The sequence below is a fragment of the Littorina saxatilis genome, linkage group LG7, assembly GCF_037325665.1.
Source record: "Littorina saxatilis isolate snail1 linkage group LG7, US_GU_Lsax_2.0, whole genome shotgun sequence".
Classification (NCBI taxonomy): domain Eukaryota; kingdom Metazoa; phylum Mollusca; class Gastropoda; order Littorinimorpha; family Littorinidae; genus Littorina; species Littorina saxatilis.
The window spans coordinates 13957380-13984563 of NC_090251.1; the positions used below are offsets into that span (position 1 = coordinate 13957380).

The 27184-nt window shown below is 44.3% G+C and overlaps 1 protein-coding gene across 1 annotated transcript in view; it reads left to right on the plus strand.

Annotated features, from left to right (window-relative positions):
* Nucleotides 1-27184, plus strand: part of LOC138970126 (uncharacterized) — a gene marked incomplete in the record, with an annotated part of 63209 nt that overhangs the window by 20957 nt on the left and 15068 nt on the right. Inside the window, 11 exon segments of the mRNA XM_070342607.1 lie at nt 3129-3293; nt 4634-4817; nt 6790-7031; nt 10780-11001; nt 15668-15868; nt 16326-16487; nt 18469-18780; nt 19452-19634; nt 21374-21601; nt 26110-26296; nt 26602-26702. Of these exon segments, the coding sequence (XP_070198708.1) occupies nt 3129-3293; nt 4634-4817; nt 6790-7031; nt 10780-11001; nt 15668-15868; nt 16326-16487; nt 18469-18780; nt 19452-19634; nt 21374-21601; nt 26110-26296; nt 26602-26702 (2187 nt within the window).

Here is a 27184-nt window from a genome sequence, read left to right on the forward strand (position 1 = left end):
ATCAGAATTTTAAGGTGTACAATTCATTCTCGCGGTACACACTGTGCTTTATTCCCCCCTCAAACCCCATTATTTAAAGACTGTAAATACATGTAAGAAAGAATTTGTGCTGAAAGTAAATTAAAACATTTTTGTTGAGAAAAAAAACCCCATACACTATTAGATATTTGAAAATGTGACACAAAACGAATGATAGAAAAACATAATTTTTATTTTTGACCTCTGAGGAAAATTTGCATCAGCTGCTGTCAGCAGTATTGAGTCAGCCCTTCATTTCTGTCACTGCACTGGTCAGTATTTTCTGGTCTCACACAGTCCTCTTTACACATTGCTTTCTAGGCTCACACAGTCCTCTTCAGACTTATATACTTCTTTTTTTTTTAAATAATTTTTTTTTTTTTTTATAATTTTTTTTTTTTTTTATAATTTTTTTGTTGTTTTTGTTTTTTTGCGTATGATTTTAATGTCTGGCGTATAATCGTACAGCGGTCTTCAATTTTGTAAGATTGTACGCAAATTTCGTACAGTAACCAGGTCTGGCCATATCAGGGCGGTGCTGCTTTGACATATAACGTGCGCCACACACAGGACAGAAGTCGCAGCACAGGCTTCATGTCTCACCCAGTCACATTATTCTGACACCGGACCAACCAGTCCTAGCACTAATCCCATAATGCCAGACGCCAGGCGGAGCAGCCACTAGATTGCCAATTTTAAAGTCTGAGGTATGACCCGGCCGGGAAGGTTGAAATGCAAAAGAACACTTTAGATGTTTCATTTCTGGAAGGAACAGACAAGGTTAGCAAAAGAAAGCGAAATGGAGAAGCAAAACCAAAAAAATGGATCGTGCGCAACGATATCTTTTCTTCGGTTGGTTACTGCGGCTTTTAGTTGTGCATAGACTGATCTATTTCCACTTCGAATTTTCAGAACTGCTGACAACATTTCATGTTTTTTTATGCACACGCTGACAACATTTCATGTTTTTTATGCACAAGCTGTTGACTCATGAAGCGGTCAGATTTACACAAACTGGCCCTTAAAGAACCGAAGATAACGCTTCGCTGAATTTATTCACCAGGTGTTGACTCAAGCCATTAGCAAGTTGTCAAGTGTACACAACCTGTCCACCGTGCAATGTGAACTGATGATAAAGCTTTGTGTAATATATGCACCAGGTGTTGACCCAAGCCATTACTAAGTTGTCAGGTATACGCAATTTGAACTGACGATAAACTTAGCTTTGTGTGATTTATTCACCAGGTGTTGATTCCTGCCATATGTGCAATGTGAACTGACGATAAAGCTTTGTGTGATGTATTCACCAGCTGCCATTGCCTAGCTGTCAGGTGTACACAAACTGTTCCCCGTTCTGTGCGAGCTGATGATAAAGCTTTGTGCGATGTACTCAAGCCACCTGTGCAATGTGAACTGACGATAAAGCTGTGTGTGAGTTTATTCACCAGGTGTTGACTCAAGCCATTACCAAGCTGTCAGGTGTACACAAACTGTCCCCCGTTCTGTGCGAGCTGATGATAAAGCTTTGTGCGATGTATTCATCAGGTGTTGACTCAAGCCACCTGTGCAATGTGAACTGACGATAAAGCTGTGTGTGAGTTTATTCACCAGGACTGGTATTCAAGAAACCTCTTTAGCGCCACTTGGCCGCATGGTGGCGCTGTTTGAGCTGTAAGTCGCGCTAATCGGCATTCACGAAAGCCCGTTGTGACCCGCCAAAGTCACGTGACGCCTTCAAAGTTACAGGACCTACCCCTCGTCTCTACAATCGCTAACACCGTGTTATCTTCGTGATTCAAGATGGCGGCCTTCATGATGTTGGAATATGCCGAGAGAAGAAATCTGAGAAGAATTTTCCGGGATCGCATTCATCCTGTGGATAAATATGACGATGTAGATTTGTACAGAAATTTTTTTTTTTTGTCTTCTCTTTTACCTTTGTTTTTTTAAGCGGGGAGCATCCTTCTTCATATTTTTTTTAAAATCAAATATTTACATGTTTAAGTTCAATAAATTAATATCATGGTAACCAAAAAACAAAACAAAAAAACCATTCCTGCCTAAAAAATTTTTTTTTAAATCAATTTGCTATTATAACGTACTCTTTTGCACATGAAGAAAATAAACAAAAATAAACAAATGCCAAAGAGTAAAAAAAATTACGGACAGATGGTGATTTGAACTCGACTCAATCGCGCATCAGGCGAATGTGAGAACCGTTCGGCCACGGAATCAGTAGAAGAAATTGGACACTGTAATGCATTAAAGAAGACGCGAGCACGTTTTCACCACAAGCCGGTATGATCGAGCATCGGTTGAAATCTTTCGCGAGCAGTATCTCGTATTTGTCCGCGTTTCGCTGTCAGTCCAGTTAGCACTTCGTTTCCTCTTCCCCTCCATCTCTTCCTCGTGTGCCTGCGCTTTCGCTTGTCCGATGGATGTTCCGTACATGTCGACTAAAGTAAATGTAATGCACACGTGTTCGTTCGCGGAATAAAAGCAATGAAGGCGGATAAAACCTACTGCACGTGCGCACTGAACAGGAAGTGAGGGAAACCCCGTGGTTTATAAATAGACAACCTTGTTAGCTAACAGCGTTCGGAGGGGGACTCGTGAATGCCAGTTAAAATCGGAAGTTAAAGCGTAGTAGCTAAAACGGCTTCAGAATCTGAAACCACCTCAAATTCTTTTTCTTCTTGAATACCACTCCAGGTGTTGACTCAAGCCATTACCAAGCTGTCAGGTGTACACAAACTGTCCCCCGTTCTGTGCGAGCTGATGATAAAGCTTTGTGCGATGTATTCATTCAATGTGAACTGATGATAAAGCTTAATAGTCTTGCTTTAGAAAAGCACATTCCTCTACGACACATGGTCTTTGGAGCGCTCATGACCAAGATATCAGGTGTACATACATCTGTACTGATGATAAAGCTTCGTTTGGTTTATTCACCAGGTGTTGACTCAAGCCATTACCAAGCTGTCCTGTGACCACAAACTGTCCACTGTGCAATGTGAACTGAAGATAAAGCTTTGTGTGATGTTTTCACCAGGTGTTGACTCACGCCATCTGTGAACCGATGATAAAGCTTTGTGTGGTTTATTCACCAGGTGTTGACTCAAGCCATTACCAAGCTGTCAGGTGTTCACAAACTGTCCCCTGTTCTTTGCGAACTGATGAAGATCATTCTGGACACAGGACAGGCAATCCTTGTTGCACGGCACGGAGCCGACAAACTCTCCCTGCCCAGAATCGACACCGCAATGCTGGAACAGGTGCAGTCATTTTAATAAACGGCAAGATGTTCGGAAATAACTCTGTCTGGTTTGTATGGATTGTGAAAGAGTGGATACTCTTGCCTTTAGTGAGGCAAGCTTTCTGCACATGCTCCTTGTCCACGTGTTTCAGACACACCCCTCACTAGTGACTGACCTATAATGTCACGTGTTTCAGACACACCCCTCACTAGTGACTGACCTATAATGTCACGTGTTTCAGACACACCCCTCACTAGTGACTGACCTATAATGTCACGTGTTTCAGACACACCCCTCGCTAGTGACTGACCTATAATGTCACGTGTTTCAGACACACCCCTCGCTAGTGACTGACCTATAATGTCACGTGGGAAAGTTTGACTCACTAAAAGCAAGAGTATTCACTCTTTCACAACCAAGTCAAATCCGAAATATTTCCGAACATCGTCTGTTTTTGCAGCAGTTGAACATTGATTCAGATATTCAACGTCCAAACCGCAACTTACAAAACGTTGAATATCTGAGCCGGGAACACTCTTAAAAACCAGTGCTTGTGGGTGTGAAATATAGGAATTCCTTCCAGTGTTGTTGATATCTAATTGAGAAGAAAAAAATATATAGGAATACAGGAATACACTCATACTTATTCGTATTAATTATGCAGCCACCAGTGAGAATACAAATATATTTTTGGAAAATTATTAAAGGGAAGTATTCTTCGTGTACGAATCAGTGTGAAGATGTATTTTCGTAAAATTGTTAAAGGAAGCATGCTCTGTGCACAACTTAGTGAATGAGTATGAGCTATTTGTCACAGATTAGTACGAAAATAGATTTTTGGGAAAGAAAAAAAGAAAAGTTAATAAATAAATAAATGAATAAGTATAACAATAAATACATAAACAAACTAAAGACAGAGAAAGAAAGAAAAATGAGATAAAGAAAGAAAATAACACAAATAAATAATCAGTATATAAAGAAAAAGAAAAAGAAAGGAGGCAGACAGGAAGGGAAAAATGATGGAAAGAAAGACAGACAGAAAAAAAGAAAGAAAGAAAAAAAGAAAGAAAAAAAGAAAGAAAGAAAGGAAGAAAGGAAGCAAGGAGGCAGGCGGGAAGGAAGGAAAGATGGAAAGAAACATATACAGAAAGAAAGGAAGAAACAAAGAAAGAAACGAAGAAACAAAGGGGGCAGGCAGGGAAGGAAGGAAAGAAGAAAATAAAGACTTCTATAGAAAGAAAGAAAGAAAGACATAAAGAAAGAAAGAAAGAAAGAAGGACAGAACGACAGAAAGGAAGAAAGGAAAAAAAAAAAGAAAAAAAAAAGAAAGGAAAAAAAATACCATTAACTGTACACAGGTGGGTGAGTCAGCGTGCGGGCTGGAGGTCGCCCTGGAGGTGGCAGCCACAGTGTCTGACGGCCTGTACAGGGACATGCTGATCGAGGCCAAGTTCGAGTCCTACCTCCAGGAGGCCCTGGCCCCCAACTTTGCCTTCGTTCTGCTCGCTTGCTGGGGAGAGATGGTGGCCGGCGTTCCTAAAGGTGGCTTGATTGTGATTGTCTTTGAGTTTATCTGGCGAGAGTTTGTGTGTTTTTGTGTGGGTTTTTCTGTGGGGTTTTGTTTGGGTTTTGTGTGGTGTGTGTGTGTCTGTCAGAGAGAGAGAGACAGAGACAGAGAGAGAGAGAGAGAGAGAGAGAGAGGGAGAGAGAGAGAGAGAGAGAGAATGTGTGTATGTTTGTGTCTCTCTCTCTCTCTCTCTCTCTCTCTCTCTCTCTCTCTCTCTCTCTCTCTCTCTCTCTCTTGCAAATATTACAAAGAAGCAAGAAACAAAATACTCAAAGTGGCAAGTAAAATACCTCGGTCATTCTGCCATTTGTGCAAGTGGCTGATTACACCTAAAAACAAGTCGCGTAAGGCGAAAATACAATATTTAGTCAAGTAGCTGTCGAACTCACAGAATGAAACGCAATGCAATTTTACTCGTAGCATCGTCAGGCCACCGCTCATGGCAAAGGCAGTGAAATTGACAAGAAGAGCGGGGTAGTAGTTGCGCTAAGAAGGATAGCACGCTTTTCTGTACCTCTCTTTGTTTTAACTTTCTGAGCGTGTTTTTAATCCAAACATATCATATCTATATGTTTTTGGAATCAGGAACCGACAAGAAATAAGATGAAAGTGTTTTTAAATTGATTTGGACAATTTAATTTTGATAATAATTTTTATATATTTAATTTTCAGAGCTTGTTTTTAATCCGAATATAACATATTTATATGTTTTTGGAATCAGCAAATGATGGAGAATAAGATAAACGTAAATTTGGATCGTTTTATAAATTTTTATTTTTTTTTACAATTTTCAGATTTTTAATGACCAAAGTCATTAATTAATTTTTAAGCCACCAAGCTGAAATGCAATACCGAACCCCGGGCTTCGTCGAAAATTACTTGACCAAAATTTCAACCAATTTGGTTGAAAAATGAGGGCGTGACAGTGCCGCCTCAACTTTCACGAAAAGCCGGATATGACGTCATCAAAGACATTTATCAAACAAATGAAAAAAACGTTCGGGGATTTCATACCCAGGAACTCTCATGTCAAATTTCATAAAGATCGGTCCAGTAGTTTAGTCTGAATCGCTCTACACACACACACACACACACGCACGCACGCACGCACATACACCACGACCCTCGTTTCGATTCCCCCTCGATGTTAAAATATTTAGTCAAAACTTGACTAAATATAAAAAAGCGACCTGGGTCGCGCGACTCTTGTTGCTGCTAGCTTTCCACTGGCAGGAAACGACCAGAATATCCCAACAGTGGGCATTCTGATAATCCTCGTTCCACGGCTATCGCCAGTTATCTCTCTGACCGAACGCGAAAGTCCTACGCGAATCTATCAAAAGAAGAATACAGAGTGATCTCCCATATGTTGTTCACGAGCAGTGTTCGCGAGACGAAAATGATTGCAGATTGGCCGACTTCGACAGTGATCTCCGTTCTGTTCTTCACAGTTATGATAAAGACATCGTTCAAAGGTCAAAATAAGTCGAAATTTTGGGACTGCTGCCGGAAGGACACCGTAATATATGGTTGCATCACTGTCAAAAAAATCGTCTGCTCCAGCGAGGGCCGAAACCAAACGGTTGATTATCACGTGACACTTATGCCATATTTAGAGTTGTTTGCACAGTAAATACATCCGCGAAAAATAGCTCGCTTGAAACTGTCTAAAATAAAAATTCCTCTGTAATTTAAAAATTACAAAACACCATGAAAAATCATTATCGACGATCGCGAATCTGCTTACATCCATAACACATTACAAAAAGCTCTAAATATGTACAAAAATCGGTTTCCTTGCCAGACAAGGAAACTCAAGGCATCCTGTCAGGGAGAGAATGAGCCGAACTCATTTTGACCTGAGGTCAGGATGAACAATGGGATCAAAATAACGTAAATTAAATTAAATGTTCACAAATTAATAATCTCTGGTCATTTCTGTGCCAGAATCGATCGGGATGCAAACCTCGTCCAAGGAGATCGCCTTCACGACGACGGTGGCGGAGAACCTGATCCTGCTGACCTTCAACATGATGTGGCTTGACGCCAACACCAACAGACTGCCCAGCTCGGTCATCACGCACCTGGCGCTTCACGTCGCCGAGTTTCCCGCCCTCATGCCCCTGGCAAGCGTCTTTGAGCACGACGAGCAGGGCAAGATCAAGCTGCCCATTTTTGTTATGAGGAAGGTGAGTTCGTTCACTCTATTAAAACAGAAGCGTTCCACTTTTGAACACATATCTGTACCGAGCGTTGGACACTTTGTGACATAGTTTAAGGCAAAAGTAGGACACATAATGTGCACTAGTGTTCACTAGTGTTCAATTGAACACTTGTGAACACTATGTGTTTAGAATGTGTGCCGCAGTAGTTCTCGGGCCTGGTTGACGCCATGATATATTATGTCGCTGCCTCACATTAAGACGTCAAAACGGATGTATATGGAATCTTCATCTATTCACCATACAGGGCCGTAAAAACTGGAATAAACCACACAAAACAATAATGAATAAAAACAGTGATATCAAGTTATAAATAACATGCATTTAAGTACGAGAGTTTCTCACATTGTATCACATTGTTTGTCATGTATCACACTGCTCGTTGTATATCACACTGTTCGTTGTACATAGATTAAATTGACATAATAAAATCGGTTTGTTGACCTAAATAAAGGAAAACACTAAAATCACCCCAAGCTTGTGTGTTGTGTGAACACGCGCCGCCATGCGAGCTTTACCCTAGTTTCGTTTCACGCACAAATCCATGACATGGGCGGGGATATAGCTCAGTTGGTAGCGCGCTGGATTTGTATTCAGTTGGCCGCTGTCAGCGTGAGTTCGATCCCAGGTTCGGCGGAAATTTATTTCACAGAGTCAACTTTGTGTGCAGACTCTCTTCGGTGTCCGAACCTTCCCCCCGTGTACATTACATTGGGTGTGCACGTTAAAGATCCCACGATTGACAAAAGGGTCTTTCCTGGCAAAATTGCTTAGGCACAGTTAATAATTGTCTACCTATACCCGTGTGACTTGGAATAATAGGCCGTGAAAGGTAAATATGCGCCGAAATGGCTGCAATCTACTGGCCGTATAAAATTTCATCTCACACGGCATCACTGCAGAGCGCCTAGAACTGTACCCACGGAATATGCGCGATATAAGACTCATTGATTGATTGATTGATTGAACCCATACATAATTCGTACCTCGTCTTCTCTCTTGTTATGATGACAGCGAAACGCTTTACGGTGAGATAGGAATCACCCAGCAAAGTCAGTGCCTCTTTAGTCTGGCTGCTAGGAAAAGTCAAGTGGAACGACGAGGACGCAGGGGCGGACGAGGGGGGGGGGCACAGGGGGCACGTGCCCCCCCCCCCAAAAAAAAAAAGAAGAAAAAAAAAAAGAAGAAGAAAAAAAAAAGGTTTTTCTATGCTGATTCTATGACCATTTCTAAGTTCAAATGGCACCATTTTGCTTCTTTGGGCAAAAAATTTTTCCGGGGGGGCATGCCGCCGGACCCCCCTAGCAAATTCGGGCGCTTCGCGCCCATCACATTCACTTTCGATTCAAAGTGCCCCCCCCCCTTACAAAGCAACTGATCCGCCCCTGAGGACGTACGCCGGTCGGTCAGTGGGACTGTCTCGCACGAACTCACGCTTACACAACCCTCAAAACCGGCGCTACCTAGCGCAATAATTGCTCAATTAATAGAACCATAACAAGTACATACATTTTATAGTTTAACATAAACTAGTCTTTAAAACAAAACCTTAACTAAGTTTATATCCTCAATAATAACAATTAAAAATAAGATAAAGAATACTACAGGCGGACTAATTTTCTCAGAGAATATACACAAGTGCAAACAGTCGCGGTCAAGCAAGGCAGAACTATCCAATAATTTCTTGATCAGAAAAGATGCGACGGTTAGTTCCCTTCTTATACCACTGGGAGTTCAGAGCCTAAATTGCGGCAGCAACATATTATGAAAGTAAGCGTAGAGTGCTGCCCTGTCACGTAGTCTCAAACCAAATTGGAAATCCATAGCATCATGCATCATTATAATCATCCTCATCTCATTAATCATCCACAATTATGAATTGTCCTGGCTCTTGTGGCCCTTCATGCCCGGAGCTCTCATGGTGACCTTGGTCTCGGTGTTCCTGTTCCCGGCTTCCATCCCTGAAAAGTAGTTCTGCTGTCAATCTTCAACGTGAGACGTTCTGGGGGCCCGGGTCGACGGAGGGACGTAGTGGCGGTCTGCTCTCTGGAGGGGACGCTCACTTAGTCCGGCTCCGCGACTTAACAGTCAATTCCGTTAGTAGCGGGCACAGTAGGTTGTGGGCCACGTCCGTTGGCTCGGGACAGAACCACTACTGAACACCGTCGAAGTGACTCGGCAGCAGTGCAGAATCACCTGCAGAGGGTAGCCCACCGAATCGACCCGACACCCCTCCCCAGAGCGTCTGTAAAATCGAAAAGTCTGGCAGCGGAACGAAATTCAGATGTGGATGGAGCAGTGAATGCAGAGACGGGGCGGTGTGAGGGACAAGGAGCAGGTGTAAGGACAGCAACAACAACACACAACAAGAAAAAGAAAGAATGTGTGCCTCTTTTGCTAGTAGAACTGTGTAGAACTATGTACTATGTCAAAACGTGTTACATAAATGTGCTCAAAAGTGGAACACTTTTTTTTTAGAGTGTTGTTGTTGCGAATTTCTCTTCATTCTTGAATCAAAGGCTTCACGGTGAAATCATGTAAACGGCGCACCTATTGTCTTTGCCCTTGCCAACAATGGCGTGTCAGCGAATTAAGAGCTCCGATGTGCATGCTTTGCAGTCTTTGCTCCACATGATGTTCTTTTTCAATCTTGGAAACACACTCATCGGAGCTCAGTATTCGATGAGACGCCAAAATCGCTTGAGTGGCGGCGGCAATTGTTAGGCTCACTGTACCCACAGGGCACAATTCTTTCATTGCCGATACATTCCGACACAGTTGTTTTCTATTCTAAGGGACGTAAGGAAAAAGGGCCACAGGACAAGGAGACCTTCTTCTTGTCGATCACACTAGCTATACTGTCAGCCCGGACAGCGAGACGAATGATGCCGTCTTCTCCAGGTCTTCTTTTCCTCCGTACAGCTTGCAGTGGAGGGAGGCTGCAGTTGGCCACATGGTGGTTTTTTTAGACTCTCAAGGATGGTACATCGCTGGAGGATGTGTTCAGTGGTCTGGTCCTCTAGTCCACAGCTGCACGTAGGGGAAGGGACCAGCTTCATCTTTTGGGACGTGTGCATTTAGGCGCTTATGCCCAATGCGGAGTCGCATCAGCACGACTTGTTGATGTCGCGTGAGGAGATGATAATCGTCCTTCCGTTTCTGGGGCCTAAACGCTACCTTGATGAGGGTTTTCTTCTCCATGAAGCTGACAAGGTTGTCTGTTTGGTCTCCCTGTGCTCCGAGTTTGGCGAGCTTGTCTGCCCTCTCATTTCCGGGGATCCCGCAGTGGAGACCTAAAAGTGATGATGATGATTCGCGAAATATCTTAGACCATCTCGGAATTTTACTTGTCTGAAAGCTTGTCTTCGCTGTGGAAATCTAAAGCCTGGTATTAAAAGAGCGAAGTGGATTCGGCGATGTCTTCTTTACGAAGCTCACTACACGAAGCTTTGACACTTTATTTTCGGTAATAGTAGGAAGGTCTTAATAATCATCTTTGATGATGAAAGTCGCTTGTTCATTTCATTGCTTGTTATTGTCTGGACTGGCAAGCGGACTGGTTCCAGATAACTCCCACTCACTCCATTACACATGTCGTTTGCATTTAGAGCGCTTTCTTCCCTCTGTTTGTCAGATCCTTAGGGAAGGTCTAAATGCTCTCAGCTCGGAAAATACCCTCTCTTTGCGTAGAACCATTTCCGACCTCTATGTGCAGATCGCCAAGCTGGGCCAGAACATCCAGGAGGGCAGCCTGGGCTACGACGAGGCCAAGAAGCTTGTGGCCGTGGTGCTGCACATCTACATCCGTGAGGTTCTCCTGCAGGCCGACTCCGCCCTCCCCCCTGTGTCTCTGGAAGACGAGTCCGGCGTCAGGGCAAACGTCTCCTTCCTCGTCACCAACGTCACCCGCAAGGTCCTGGACAACGTGCAAGACAGGGTGAGGGTTAAGACTGCGAGAGAGGAGAGGGAGAGGGGGGGAAGGGAGAGAGAGGGGAGATGGAGAGAGAGAGAGAGTGAGAGAGAGAGAGAGAGAGAGAGAGAGAGAGAGAGAGAGAGAGAGAGAGAGAGAGAGAGAGAGAGAGAGAGAGAGAGAGAGAGGTAAGACCACATACGTAAGACGTAAGACATTTTATTGATTAAACACACATGGTTCATTTCAACGGGGAGGGGGGAGGGGGGTCAGTAATACATGCCGTGTGTTTGTATTTATGGACAATCACCCGGTTTTATCTCTTTCTCTCTAACATATATACTCACACGAACGCACGCACGCTCTCACTCTCTCTCTCTCTCACTCTCTTTCTCTTAAACATAAAGACATATCCAGCGCATGAATTAACAATATGGATAGGTGCAACGACAAACAAGTTTACAGTGCTAACATACATTATCGGCTTTCAATCATGTTCTATCGTTCCACGGCACAGACTCTGAGAGAGAGAGAGAGAGAGAGAGAGAGAGAGAGAGAGAGAGAGAGAGAGAGAGAGAGAATGAATGTGTGTGTGGTGGGGGGGGGGGGGAGGGCAGAACCAACGTAACCTTCCTCGTCACCAACGTCGCCCGATGATGATGATGATGATGATGATGATGATGATGATGATGATGATGATGATGATGATGATGATGATGATGATGATGACGACGGAGATGCCGATCATTATCACAATCACACTACTACTTCTTCTACTACTATAACTCACCTCTCACCAACCCTCCTCCGCAACCCCACCACGCATCCCACCACCCCTACCCCCAACCCCCACTGCAACAGGTGTCCAAGTAGTGCGGTTACCGAGCAAAAAATCATGCTTCAACCCACCAGTTTTTGCAACACATTTTTTTTTGCGGGAATGTTCTCAAGACAGTCTGGTTAGTGCCCAGCGCAAAATCTAAGTTTCAAACTATCGGCACAATCGAGAAATTTGCATATTAGTGGAAGAAGACACTGTTTTGTTCTCCAAGATAAGCCTATCAGGTTGCATCTCGTTTGAAAGATCTCGGCTCAGAGGACTCAGAAATGCAGTTATTTAATCTCAATGACGGCAGTAGTTGACACAAAACGCGTTGAAAATAGAATCCGAGTGCTTTTTCGCATAAACACACACACACACACACACACACACACACACACACACACACACACACACACACACACACACACACACACAAACACACACACACACACACACACACACACACACACACACACACAGAAAAATACACACGCATGTGCTCTCAAGCACACGCACACTCTTTTGTATTCTCTCACCTCTGCTTGTCAATATGCCTCGCCTTATTCAGTAAAGCCGGACGGGGAATTGGAGCAACTGGCACCACGTTTACGACAGCTGCATCTTCTTATGTCACAGTCAGTCTTGCATGCACACCGAATCACTTTCAGAAGAGCTGCTGGTGCTGCGGGTAGGTCCGATGTGCATGGAACATAAACTTCGCCATCCAGCTTCCAGCCCCAATCAGTTGGAGTAAGAGTGTCATTTCCTAGGCACTGCTGAACCTGGAGGTAGACTCTTAGACTGTGATATTTCGCAGCACCCGAGGTGGGGGGGGGGGGGGGGGGGGAGGGTATGAACGATGTCCCAGTAGCAACTTTTGTGCAGAAGAGACGATGTCGAAGTGCGTCAAGACTTTCATCTGGAACGCCAATGTACAGAAGCACAAGTGCTTTTTCCCCAGCACGCAGAACATCTTGTGTCTGTATTTCAAGAAAGGCTTATGACCAGTCAAGATCGACCAGTGTTATGATCGACCAGTGTTGACATTGTCTGCCATGTACTGCATGAAGTGTTCATCTATGGCTGGCACGATTATCTCCTGGGTGGCAGCCGCACTCATTTCGTACGTGTTTACTTCACTGTAAGAGGAGCTGAATCCAAGGGAGTACAGCGTGTCAATCAGGAACTTGGAACCAAAACAGTGGTGCATCTGAACTCCAAGACCAATCTGCAGTGGAGCAATTAAAATTCTTGGCGAGCTGCTTGCATAATTGCTTGGCCGATTGAAGCAACCTTCACATCAGTGTCCTTTCCACTGAAGATCTCTCCGAGGAAAGTTTGCAAGGATTTTGGCACAAAATCAAGGTTTGCTGTAATTGAGGAAGTGCTGTCTGGACTTGGGTATTCTTTTCTGCTGGTGTTTATCTTCTTAATGTCACTTTTGATAAGTTCAGCAGCAGCTCTGATGATGTTGTCTTTTTGAGTTTCTTCGTCGGTCGTCTCAGGTGTCGAATAAAAGGAATGAAGAATAGACCATGTAGTTCTCTGAAATGTTACCACGGTTGCTTTCCAATCCATTTCTGTGATGATAATTTCATCACCAAAATGTTTCTTTAATTCTTCTTTCATCTTTGAGTGACTATTAACAGTCACCACCAGTAAACTCTTTCATTTTGCTGATGAGGTCGATGATGGTGACTTGTTCTGTATCGTTTTCTTGCAGATAATTGACAACTTTTCTGAACGCTTCTGCTCTTTTTTCATCGACTGGTCTTCCTTGTTTTGGTCTTTTGTTGTCAGTGTCTGATGCAAAGCACTTTGGAAGTTTCCTTTTTGTTCTAAAATTGTTGCTGCATGATTGGTGTTACAAAGCATCAGCTGCTGAAAGGTCCGAGACGAATTCTATCCTGCCTTTTACCTTTTCAGCCCATCGTCTGCTCTTTCAGCACAGATTCTATAGACGGTCTTCTGAAAATCTAAAGTGCGAACAGGAAGTACTGTTGGACCTCGTTTTGAAACAAGATCTTCATGCTTGCCACAAAATAAACAACATTTCCTGAAATCAAAGGGCTGATTCTTTGACCGCAGTCCTTGGTTCAGATTTGCAGCAGTATCTTCATCTTTTTTTCCCCGAAGGTAGGCTGCTATATTGTGCTTGTTCGTATATGAACTGCGACAACGTACATGCACAGCCTGCCCCTCTGCAACAACAATTGAATCACCACGCTCGGTACTGACTCTGTGTATGGTGTCTCTTCCCTTCTGTTGCGGAAACCGGCACGGTTGGCCTAGTGGTAAGGCGTCCGCCCCGTGATCGGGAGGTCGTGGGTCGGCCGGGTCATACCTAAGACTTTAAAATTGGCAATCTAGTGGCTGCTCTGCCTGGCGTCTGGCATTATGGGGTTAGTGCTAGGACTGGTCGGTCCGGTGTCAGAATAATGTGACTGGGTGAGACATGAAGCCTGTGCTGCGACTTCTGTCTTGTGTGTGGCGCACGTTATATGTCAAAGCAGCACCGCCCTGATATGGCCCTTCGTGGTCGGCTGGGCGTTAAGCAAACAAACAAACAAATCTGTTGCGGAATGACGATCTGCTCCCCTGAATAAAGGCTGCCTCCACACAGGATACACAACTGCTCCATGATCTGGAAAAAATTCATTTATAACATGAACTTAAATAAAGCAGTTGGATTGACACTGTATGTATAATTGTCCAGGCGCTTATTAACGCAAACATATTTTTGGTTACAATAGTCAAATTTTGTCTTTAAGTAGTACAGCATATTTTATTATAAAATATCCTGAATACTGTGAAACACCCTTATTAAGACCCTCCATTTTAAGACCTGGTTTTCTCAGATTCTTTTGCTGGTCTTGAGAAAGGAGGTTCCACTGAAACATGATTTATTGAAAATATAAACATATACGGGATTTGTTTTATTGAGCCTTTTTTATGAAAACTTTTTTTTTTAGCCTTTAATAGAAATTGCTGATATGTCAAACCTACCTCATTCTTGTCTCATTCGCAGTGGTCACTGGTATAGAGCAAGAATTTCGCTCAGAAAGCAGGTGACTAGAAAAAAATGATAACATTAATGATTTACGCATCATATAAAGGCTATCGTGATAGCATTCCATCAGAGAAGTGCCTAAAGTGTCAGCAATGGCGACAATAACATAAAAAAACATAAATAAAACATCTCCGAACAGTGCAACAGGAAGGTTATTTTTGACAGCATTCGCCTACCATACATACTGGAATCACGATCAACAATTCGCAGGGTCTTTGAGTATAATATACTTTTTTTTCTAATCTAACTTCTTAATTGTATTTGTAATGCTGATCATATCAACTGCAAAGATTATCTGCACGTTTGAAACGGTAAAACAAGTTTTAGACTCATATGTTGTGCTGTCTGGAAGCAGCAGACGAACTTTTAGCGAAGCTAGGTCGTCTTCATATTAGGCTTTTTTCTTTCCAATGCATTCGTATGGCATAAATAAAGAACTAGCGCTAGCATTCTACACATGCAGCCGAGAAAATGAGGTGGTAAAAATGTTAAAGGACGAATAAAAACGTAAAGATTATCGATTACTCACCTTTTTGCATGTGGCCACGCGAAGCACACTTTGAGTGCATGGCGCGCATCAAACTTCCGGCTTTGCGACGGCAGGCCAAACCAGTCAAATCTGCCTGTTCGGTGTGATTGCATGACTTTTCTGATCCGATAACTTACTTATTCCATTACCTCAGGGCTTAGATTTTGAACTGGGTACTAAAGGACACTTTATCGGCCAGTCTGTGTTGATTTCATTTTTGTTGTTTGTTGTAATAAGTGGTACCCCTTTAGCTCCCGTAATTCCACTAAAGGTGACGCGGGACGCTGAGACCGGCACAGCGGTGGGCGTGTCGCTGGTGACAGGCGTGCTGCAGACGATGTCGGACGAGGGGGAGCGGAACGTCAAGGACACCGCGCAGGAAGGCCTCAGGCCGTCTGAGAAAGGGGAGAGCCAGCTCAAAGACATCATCAAGGCAACCACCTGCACTGATCAGATCTGCAAAGATGAGATGGTGAGGAGAGACTGAGGAGGAGATGGGGATGGGATGTGGGGCGGGGTGGGGTGTGGGTTGATGTTTTTGAAAAGTGTGAAAGAAGCAAAAGAAACAAAAATCCAAAAATAGGTAGACTGCCAACGTTCCAAAATTCAGAATCAAAAAACAGGAATATTATTAGGTAATTGGAACGTTTATTTTTGACGTTACATCTACAAGATAACAACGACGCTTACAGCAGTAAAAGTAACGTAACAAACCACAGCGACAAAACCAATAGCTTTTTAATGTCCTTCTTAAGGTAGTGGGGGGGGGGAGAGGGGCGCCAGGTACGTGAAAACAAAGGCACACACACACACACACACACACACACACACACACACACACACACACACACACGCACACACACACACAACCCCCACCCCCCCCCCACACACACAGAGGAACATGACCAACACTCATTTATTTTTCAAAGGCCATCCCACTGGATGTCCAAGCCTACCTGTCCAGAGTGACCAACTCAGTGAAGGCACATCACATAAAGTACGGCACGGAGAAGCCCAAAACAGTGGAGGGGGAACAGCAACGGCCTGTCAGTGACATCATCAGGAAAGAGCTATGCAGAATGGCCAAAGATGTTAGTATGCAGTCGTCCATTCTTTGAAGTTTGTGTTTCCTCTCTTTGTCTGTGCGCGTGTCTTTTCTCTGTAAGTCTGGCTTGCTGGCCTGCTCTGTCGGCTGGCGTTCTGAGCCGTACTGGCCTGCCAGTAAACTCGTCAAAAAAAAACTGAGCAAGATTGTCAAAGATGTTTGTATGTAGTCTTCCATTCCTCTCTGAAGTTTGTGTTTCCTCTCTTTGTCTGTGTGCGTGTCTTTTCTCTGTAAGTCTGGCTTGCTGGCCTGCTCTGTCGGCTGGCGGTCCGAGCAGTACTGGCCTATAAACTCGTCAAAAAGAAAGTGAGCGGGATTGACAAAGATGTTAATATATAGCGTTGTATTCCCCTCTGTTTGCCTCTGTATGTGTACGTGGTGTAGTGTGTTAATCCGGCTTCTCTGCATGCAAAAAAAGGTCTGTCTGTGTGTCTTTCTGAGCGATACTGGCCTGCACATCAAAAAGGATCTAAGCGGGAAAGCTAAACATGTTGACTTATGCAACGTTCCATTGTTCTGAACTTCTCTGAAGTATCCGTCTATGTCTGTGTCGCTTGGAGTCTGTGGGTTGGGCTTGCTGCCTGGGTGATTCCGACCCGAATGTGAATGTTATCGGGCGTTTGAACTATTCTGTACACTTTTGAAACAACGCTGCCCAGACAGCTTTAACTTTCATTGACACATCAACGAACAAACCAGCAAACAAACCAGCAAGCAAACAAAAAGATACAACGCATGTAAACAATGCTACTTCATTCATTTTCGGCAGGAGGTCTGAACACCCCTTACTTAGCTTGTCAAGAGATTAAGACTTCAATCAATCAATCAATGAGGCATATATCGCGCATATTCCGTGGGTACAGTTCTAGGCGCTCTGCAGTGATGCCGTGTGAGATGAAATTTTATACGGCCAGTAATTGCAGCCATTTCGGCGCATATTTACCTTTCACGGCCTATTATTCCAAGTCACACGGGTATACTATAGGTAGACAATTATTAACTATGCCTAAGCAATTTTGCCAGGAAAGACCCTTTTGTCAATCGTGGGATCTTTAACGTGCACACCCAATGTAGTGTACACGGGGGGGGAGTTCGGACACCGAAGAGAGTCTGCACACAAAGTTGACTCTGAAATAAATTTCCGCCGAACCTGGGATCGAACTCACGCTGACAGCGGCCAACTGAACACAAATCCAGCGCGCTACCAACTGAGCTATATCCCCGCCCGACTTCGCGGTCATTTTACCGAAAACGCGTTATCGACTTCGCCAAGCTAAGGACAAACTATAGGGTTTACGCCATCACAGGAAGAGAACAAACACAGGGTTCGTACAGAGTCCTTGAACCCTGGAAAACTCCTTGAAAATTGGAAAACCTTTTCCAGGCCTTGAAAAGTGCTTGAAAATAGAGTTTTGTTAAATAGTCATTGAAAAGTACTTGATTTTTCCAAATTGTTGCCTATACATTTCGTCAGCAGCTTGTCTTATTTAAAAAAAATGCAACCCCCTTTTTTTTCGTCAAATACAGTACACACATTTTGGGAGAATAAAAGATCGAGTGAAAACGAAAGTAGACGAACTAACTATTACTAGTCACCCGTAGTTGCTTCCCTTCCCGGAAGTTGGCAAGGGAAACAACTACTGAATGACTAATAGTTTGCAGACTTGAAAAACTGAAGGTAAGCTTGGTGCTTTGCATTAATTTGAGGAAAATCATGTCCTTGAAAAGCATTTATTTGGTCCTGGAAATGTCCTTGAAAACTCATTGAATTGTATCAGCTCTGCCCTGCAGGAACCCTGCAAACACAAAGATACAAACAATTGTATCGATGCTATCTCTTCAATTTTCGACAGGAGGTCTGAATACCCCTACATTTTCTCGTCGAGAGGTATGTGAAACATACAAAATAGTCTGATAATGTGGAATACTTATGCAACAGAGTTTCTCCTTTTCTCAACTCCATCCAGGTGACCTACATGTTCACGGGCATGGCGGTTCTCCACCAGCAGCACAGCAAGGAGCCTTGCCCCCTGGTCAACAAGATGATCAACTTCCTCGTCTCTATTCTTCTGGAACTTCGCAGCGCGCTGGACCAAAAGGTGCTCTCCACGACCCACACCTGTGAGTTTCTCCGCGCGGTGGCGTGCGAGCTGCTTCCGCCCGAGGCCAGGCCCAACCCCAAGGAGCTGGAGCAGATCATCATGAACATCGTGCAGGACATCGAGTGGCGCAAAGACAAGTCCATCTACTTCGGCAGACTGGTCAGGAAACTCTCCAAGGTAAGGCTTCTGCTGTTCATTCCTGGAGGTTTAGGAGAGAGAGAGAGAGTGGGAGGGGGGGGGGGGAGTGAGAGAGAGAGAGAGAGGGAGAGAGAGAGATAGTCAGAATCAGAGCTAGTAAGAGAGAGAGACAGCGCACATTCTGTCACATTAGTCAATTTGTCCAAATCGGTAAACTTCATTGTCCTTTTATCTGTGTGGTTTCAGCTACATGTATCATTTGACAGAAATCTTCCCAAAGAATTGGCGGAACGATAGGGTTCACGGCAAAATTAGTCAATGTGTCCAAATCTGCCGACTTTTACAGTGCTTCTATCTGTATGATTGCAGCTATCATTGAACAAAAGTCTTCCCAAAGATTGCAGAACTATAGGGCTCAAGGTCAAATGAGCCAATATGTCCAAATCTGCCAGCTTTGATTGTACTTGTATCTGTGTGGTGTCAGCTAGTATTGGACAGAGGTCCTTCAAAAACATTGGCAGAACAATAGTGTTCAAGATTAAATTAGTCAATAAGTCCAAATTTGCCAACTGTACTTTTATCTATCTGATTGCAGCTATCACCAGACAGAGTTCCTTGCGAAGAAAAGGCGGAGTGATAGTATTTAAGGTCAAATAAGTCAATTTGTCAAAATGTGCAAACTACAACTACTTCTATCTGTGTGGTTTCAGCTGTCATTGGACAGTGGTCCTCGCGAAGAGGTGGCAGAGGGGATGGCGGCCACAGCACACATGCTTTCCAGCGTGGATCCCAACATCCTCAACCAGTTCATCCAGACCACGCTGCTGTCTCTACTCAACTCCATTAGACAGGTCCCACGGTCCGCCACGGCCATCAGTGCGGCTACCAAGGCGGTAGGTTCTCAACAGGGGGGCGGGGGGAGGGGGGGGGCTGGCAAAATAATGACGATGTGAATAATAGTGGAGTGGGTGCGGGTTAGGGGTTAGACTGAATGTAGTTAGGGTACGTAGCGCAACAGTCAAATTTTGCTGCTCCCCCATAGATCCTCCGTGCGCGTAACTCTCCGCGTGTCGTGTGCATTCGCAATTAAGTCAGAAGCGTTGAACGTGTGACATTTCTTGCGAGAACTACGCCTACCCTGGGCGTCATTAATGTAAAGCTTCCTGTACAACAGGCATACAAACCACAGCGCGTCTTCTCTAGCCGTCTGTGGGACACCGACTTCATCTGATTAATTAAATTTGAGAGAGAAAAAAGCCAACCAAACCCAAAACAACAGAATAAGTATTGTCTCTGCCATCTCTGTGATCATAGAATACACCTTCAATCGTAGAAACACACATGATTGTCTACCATAATGAAAAGAACGAATGTTCATCTTATGTATTGTCAGGCCTCTCTCATTACTGACACGTTGCCTTCATATACATTGTACACGCATACTGAATTGCCTCCCTTCCCTTGTACGTACATCACAAGTTGCCTCTCTTGCAGATACATAACGAGTGATCCCCCTTGTGCCGTTGCAGACACATTCATAGTTGCCTTCCCTTCCCTTGACAAGGGATAAGAGCATAGACCTGGGTTTGGACACATTCCTTTTCTCGACAGCGTGGCTGCTTTCAGGGCAGATGTGACATGTTTTGTTCAATGAAGTTTGTAATTGATACCGATGTCAACCGCTGCATTCCTGCTTTGCACAGAAAACAGCCGGGCTGGAAATTTGTGTTGCATGTCCAATTCGAAGGATGTTCTTGCCACTTGTAAACATCTGGACGAATATGATTAGGCCCCCCAAAAAATTGTCTGTTTCTGGTCACCCGACCGACCCTAAATTTCGGCGCCGACCCTAAACTTTTTTTTTCCAAACTCAAAAATTTTTTTTTTTTTTTTTTGGTGGTAATTAAGGACAGGGTGAGAAAATGAACAACAAAAACGTGTGAAAACGAAAGTCCGCTGACGATTTGTAAATGTGTTGAGTGTCTTGTCTCTATGTATAGTGAATCCAGTCTCTTTGCGCGATTTTTAAAGTTAGTTTTATTGGTCTACATTTGGGGTAAAAAAAAAAAATTTAAAAAAAAAATCCCTACCTACCGACCCTATTTTTTTTTAGCCATGTTACCAGAAACAGACAATTTTGTTTGTGGCCTTATTGTGATTTACAAGACGATCAGAACAAAGGAGGGAAAACTATTGTTTGATGATTGTATCACACACACATGTACACGTTTACATCAAATATCACGCACACACACAAATTCGTACACGAACATACACATACACACACACACACACACACATACACACACACACACACACACACAAACGCGCGCGCGCACACGCGCACACTCTGTCTATCACTCTCTCTCTCTCCATTCCCCCCCCCTCTCTCTCTCTATCTCTCTATCTTTCTTTCTCTCTCTCGCTTTCTCTCTCTCCCTCTCTCTCTCTATCTCTCTTTCTCTCTCTCGCTTTCTCTCTCTCTCTCTCCATCTCTCTCTCTCTGTTGCGCATACACACATTCCCACCATTCCCCCAACCCCAACCGCCCACCCCTATCCGCTCCTCCACCACGCCCCTCTCCCTCCACGCCTACACACCTTTCCAATGTTTCGCCCTCATCCTACCACAGGCAGTGGAGATACCACCAGACTCGACCAACAACAGACGCCCTACCACTCAAAGCAGCGCCGCTATCGAGAGAGCGAGTAACCCGGCAGTGTGTCATCCTGTAACGGAGGATACGGCGAAGACCAAAGGTGACGGGGTTGACCAAGATGTGAAGAACAAGTTCGGAGCTGCCGAAGAGCAAAAGGTCCCACGATCGAACAGTCGGTCGGGTTCCAGCAGTGCTTCGGATGTGGGTACTTTGTGTTTTTGCGTGGAGGGGGTGGTGGTGGTGTTGGGGGGTGGGGGGGGGGTGAAGAGGATTGGGGGTGAAGAGATGGGGTTGTGTGTGGGTGGGTGTGTGTGTATGTATGTGTGTGTGTGGGTGTGTATGTGTGTGTGTGGGTGTGTGTGTGTGTGTGTGTGTGTGTGTGTGTTCTTCATATTAGACTGGGTTTGATTTTGTCAGGACGGGAAAAGGGGCGTATATAAAGAAAGACTCCGGAAGGTGGTTCGTTCACCCGAAAAAACAATTAACAGCGATTATCCAGTTCTGCATTGTTTTATATAGTTATTAATACTTTCATCCATCACATTTACATTCACTCATGCGTATGGGCTGAAGAGCTATCTCGTGAAGTCGTCCTTGCGCCTAGCCTTGACTCAAGTTTGCGTCGACCAGCTATTTAAGTGTCAATGAAATCGGCGTATGCTGCCTGAATGGCAGGGTAAAAACGGTCATACACGTAAAAATCCACTCGTGCTAAAAACATGAGTGAACGTGGGAGTCTAAGCCCATGAACAAAGAAGAAGAGGAAGAAGAAGAAGTGTCAATCATGGGGGTGATGGAGAAGGAGGAATCAGGGAAGGGGATAGTTGATACGGGTTACTGGTTTAGAGGACGGCCATTGCCAATCTGGTTGGAGGGTTCTCTATCCAGATTCCTCTGTCCCATCACTGCAAGTTTCAGTCAGCTCGGGTCTCGTAATCGCAGTCAACAGGTATGGAGACTGGATGGTCACTCGACTGGGAACTCGCACGGGAACCCTGATAATTAAGAGAACCATCAGTGAGTCACACTTGAATGGACGTAGAAGAGAAGTCTGTTTCTAGTTCATTCACCCACACAGAGACACGGACATACAACAACAACAACATTACAAAGCATTATATATATGTGACCCTCCACCACGGAATGAGTCGCATGTCACCTTTGCATGATTTTCATATTTTTACATTTTCATAGAGTTTTTTATGCTCTATCTAGTGGTGAAAACCGTTTTAGAAAAGAGCGAAAACTGTTTATAAGCCTGTGACTAAGGTGACCCTCACACTGTTATAAGACACTCCCCGGACTTATATTAAGCCTAGCGCAGAACCGCGCGAGGTGACATGCCACTCATTTCGTGGTGGAGGGTCACATATTATATAACACATTTATATAATGTATTCTCTCTTTGCAACTGTCATACATAATATCTCTACAGGCTTCTCACAATCCTGATGAAGCTACTTTCTTTCTCATGTTCACAACTCACTTCATTTCACACATTCAATCTTTTCACGGATTGCACACTACCTCAGTCTCACGGGATTTTGGTCTCCCTTCATTTCAAAACTCGACTGAACGCTGACACAGCCCGTGGAAATAATTCTGGCCATGTAATCCCCTCTCTCTCAACGCTACGCCTAACATTTCTCACCTACCACCTACTTGTGGTTATTGTCTTTACACCCCCGGTATAGAGGTGTGTATAGGTTTCACTCGATGTGTTTGTGTTCGCAAGTAGATCTCAAGAATGAACGGACCGATCGTCACCAAACTTGGTGAACAGGTTCTATACATTCCTGAGACGGTCCTTACAAAAATTGGGACCAGTCAAACACACGGTTAGGGAGTTATTGGTGGATTAAAATTATACAAGGCCTGGTATAGACGGACACCCCCGTTGGTCAAAGGGAAATAACCATTCTCACTGCCACCAACTGAGAAGGTTATTTCCCTTTGACGGGGGTGTAGTTCCTATCGGAGGAATTTCTTGTTTATATCTGTCCTGTCACTGCTCAATACTCAGTTTACATCATTTATGCAACCAACGTATACATACTTTTTCTGTGCTCCACAGAGAAAAGGGTACTATGCCTTCTCTATTGCTCGTCTGTCTTTAGACCAAGCTTAGTCATATCCATCTGACTTAACACCGGCTCTGAATATTCCCAACGTCTTGGCGAATACCCACCGCACAACCGCCTTCGTTGTCGGCTATTTGAGAAATCCTACCTGACCACGCCTAGATCACGTGACCTGACTTTCCCGACAGTCGTGAACAGACCGTCCCATTCGCGCAGTGACACGCGACAATATAGTCCGTACTTCATTTACAGATTCTTGACAGATTTGTGGCGTTATTTGTCGTATGGTTCTTCTTTGTGCCTGTCTTTTTCTAGCCGTCTGTGGGACACCGACTTCATCTGATTAATTAAATTTGAGAGAAAAAAAGCCAACCAAACCAAAAACAACAGAATAAGTATTGTCTCTGCCATCTCTGTGATCACACATTCAATCGTAGAAACACACATGATTGTCTACCATAATGAAAAGAACGATCAATGTTCATCTTATGTTTTGTCAGGCCTCTCTCATTACTGACACGTTGCCTTCATATACATTGCACACGCATACCGAATTGCCTTCCTTCCCTTGCACGTACATCACAAGTTGCCTTTCTGCCTAGCAGATACATAACGAGTGATCCCCCTTTTGCCGTTGCAGACACATTAATAGTTGCCTTCCCTTCCCTTGACATTAAACGAATTGCTCCGTTCCTTTGCATTCCCCTAACTCTTCTTCTTCTTCTTCAGCATTCCCGTAACTCTTCTTCTTTTTCTTCAGCATTCCCGTAACTCTTCTTCTTCTTCTTCTTCAGCATTCCCGTAACTCTTCTTCTTCTTTTTCTTCAGCATTCCCGTAACTCTTCTTCTTCTTTTTCTTCAGCATTCCCGTAACTCTTCTTCTTCTTCTTCAGCATTCCCGTAACGAGTTGCCTCTCTACCTTTGCAGACACCATGAGTTGCCTCCCTTGCCCTGCAAAAAAAACAACACATAACACAAAACGAGTTGCTTCCCTTGCCCTGCAAAAAAAACAACACATAACACAAAACGAGTTGCTTCCCTTGCAAGCCCATTACGGGTTGCCTACCTTGCCTACCTAATGAGCTTCCCCTCTACCCTCGCAGACTCACACAAGGTGCCTGGATTTCATTGTTGACCCATAACAAGTTGCCTCCCTTCATTTGCATTCCCATAACGAGTTGCCCCCCTTCCCTTATCGAACCATAACGAGTTTCCTTCCATCCCTTCCAGAGACAACGAGCTTCCCTCCGCCACTTACCGACCCATAAGGAGTTGCCTCCCTTCCCATGCCGACCCATAACGAGTTGCCACTCTTCCCTTATCGAACCATAACGAGTTGCCTCCCTTCCCTTGCAGACACAACGAGCTTCCCTCCGTCACTTACCGACCCATAAGGAGTTGTCTTCCTTCCTATTCCGACCTATAATGATTTGCCTCCCTTCCCTTGCCGACCCATAACGAGTTTCCTCCCTTCCCATGCCGACCCATAACGAGTTGCCTTCAAGTTCCCATACCGACCCATAACAATTTGCCGACCTATAACAAGTTTCCTCCCTTCTCATGCCGACCTATAACAAGTTTCCTCCCTTCTCATGCCGACTTATAACAAGTTTCCTCCCTTCTCATGCCGACCTATAACAAGTTTCCTCCCTTCTCATGCCGAACTATAACGAGTTTCCTCCATTCTCATGCCGACCTATAACGAGTTTCCTCCCTTCTCATGCCGACCTATAACAAGTTTCCTCCCTTCTCATGCCAACTTATAACGAGTTTCCTCCCTTCCCATGCCGACCTATAACAAGTTTCCTCCCTTCTCATGCCGACCTATAACGAGTTTCCTCCCTTCCCATGCCGACCTATAACAAGTTTCCTCCCTTCTCATGCCGACCTATAACAAGTTTCCTCCCTTCCCATGCCGACCTATAACGAGTTGCCTCCATTCTCATGCCGACCTATAACGAGTTGCCTCCATTCTCATGCCGACCTATAACGAGTTTCCTCCCTTCTCATGCCGACCTATAACGAGTTTCCTCCCTTCTCATGCCGACCTATAACGAGTTTCCTCCCTTCTCATGCCGACCTATAACGAGTTTCCTCCCTTCCCATGCCGACCTATAACTAGTTTCCTCACTTCCCATGCCGACCTATAATGAGTTTCCTCCCTTCTCATGCCGACCTATAACAAGTTTCCTCCCTTCCCATGCCGACCTATAACGAGTTTCCTCCCTTCTCATGCCGACCTATAACGAGTTTCCTCCCTTCTCATGCCGACCTATAACGAGTTTCCTCCCTTCCCATGCCGACCTATAACGAGTTTCCTCCCTTCCCATGCCGACCTATAACGAGTTTCCTCCCTTCTCATGCCGACCTATAACGAGTTTCCTCCCTTCTCATGCCGACCTATAACGAGTTTGCTCCCTTCCCATGCCGACCAATAACGAGTTTCCTCCCTTCCCACGCCGACCGGACCCATAACGAGTTGCCTCCCTTCCCATGCCGACCCATAACGAGTTGCCTCCCTTCCCATGTTGACCCATAACAAGTTGCCTCCCTTCATTTGCCGACAGATAATGAGTTTCCTCCCTTCCGTTGCCGACCCATAACGAGTTGCCTCCCTTCCCTTGCAGACACGCATCGAGAATGAGATGGAGATCAGCCACGAGACCAATTTGATCGCCCGCATTACCATCCAGAACACTCTGGAACGTCTGGGCGCTGACTTCCTCCCCACATTAGCTGAGAGGCTGCAAACACCCGACGTCTTCGAGCAGCTAGTCAAGGATTTCAACAGCGTGGCCGTCAAACGCAAACCAGGTCTGTTAGTGTTCAATAGAAGAATTCCGAAAATAACTCTGTCGGGTTTGTATGGGTTGTGAAAGAGGGAATACCTTTGCTTTTACGAGAACAAAATTAAAATTAAAAAATTTACGGGAGGGAGCGGTAGAGGAGGAGGGGGGGGAGCAGGTTTAAGGCCTTCAGAAGGGGCGCATCTGCTTTTCTTAGCTTGTTTGGTAGTCCATATATCAAAATGTCCTCCTTTTTCTTCATGTTCCATTTCAAACCAGATACAAAGATTTTGAAAACGGCCATTACTGTCCGTCCCTCTGTTTGTCTTGCAGTACCATCCAAACACTTTTCTCACTTGGAGCCTGCCATGGCGAGCTACGCACAGGAACTGCTCGAGCATGTTAACAAGCACATGGATGAAAACGAAGAATGTGTAAGACACCCTGAGTGATGCTTATTTATTATTCTTTATAGCGTTTGTGTTCCTGGTGGCGGCGGTGGTTCTTTTTTTTTTTTTTTTTTTAAACAAAAATTTTATTCAATTTTAATCATGACAAGAACAATGCATGGATGATTACATACTCAAGCAATGGTGGTTCTTTCTTTCTTTATTTGGTGTTTAACGTCGTTTTCAACCACGAAGGTTATATCGCGACGGAGGCGGCGGTGGTGGTGGAAGTGATTATGGTTGTGTTGATAACGATAGATTCATTTAAAATTGCGTATTGTGTACGTAATTGTGCTTCCATTTATTTAAAGTTTATTTGTTTTTAATGTGTATTGTTGCCGTTATTAAGATTATTATATTGAAAATTTTAAGGCGCTTAAAACTATTTTAGGATTTGCGCCCTATAAATACCTTTATTATTATTATTTAAGTTATTGAGACATCCCAGTGCACTAAGGGATTTATAG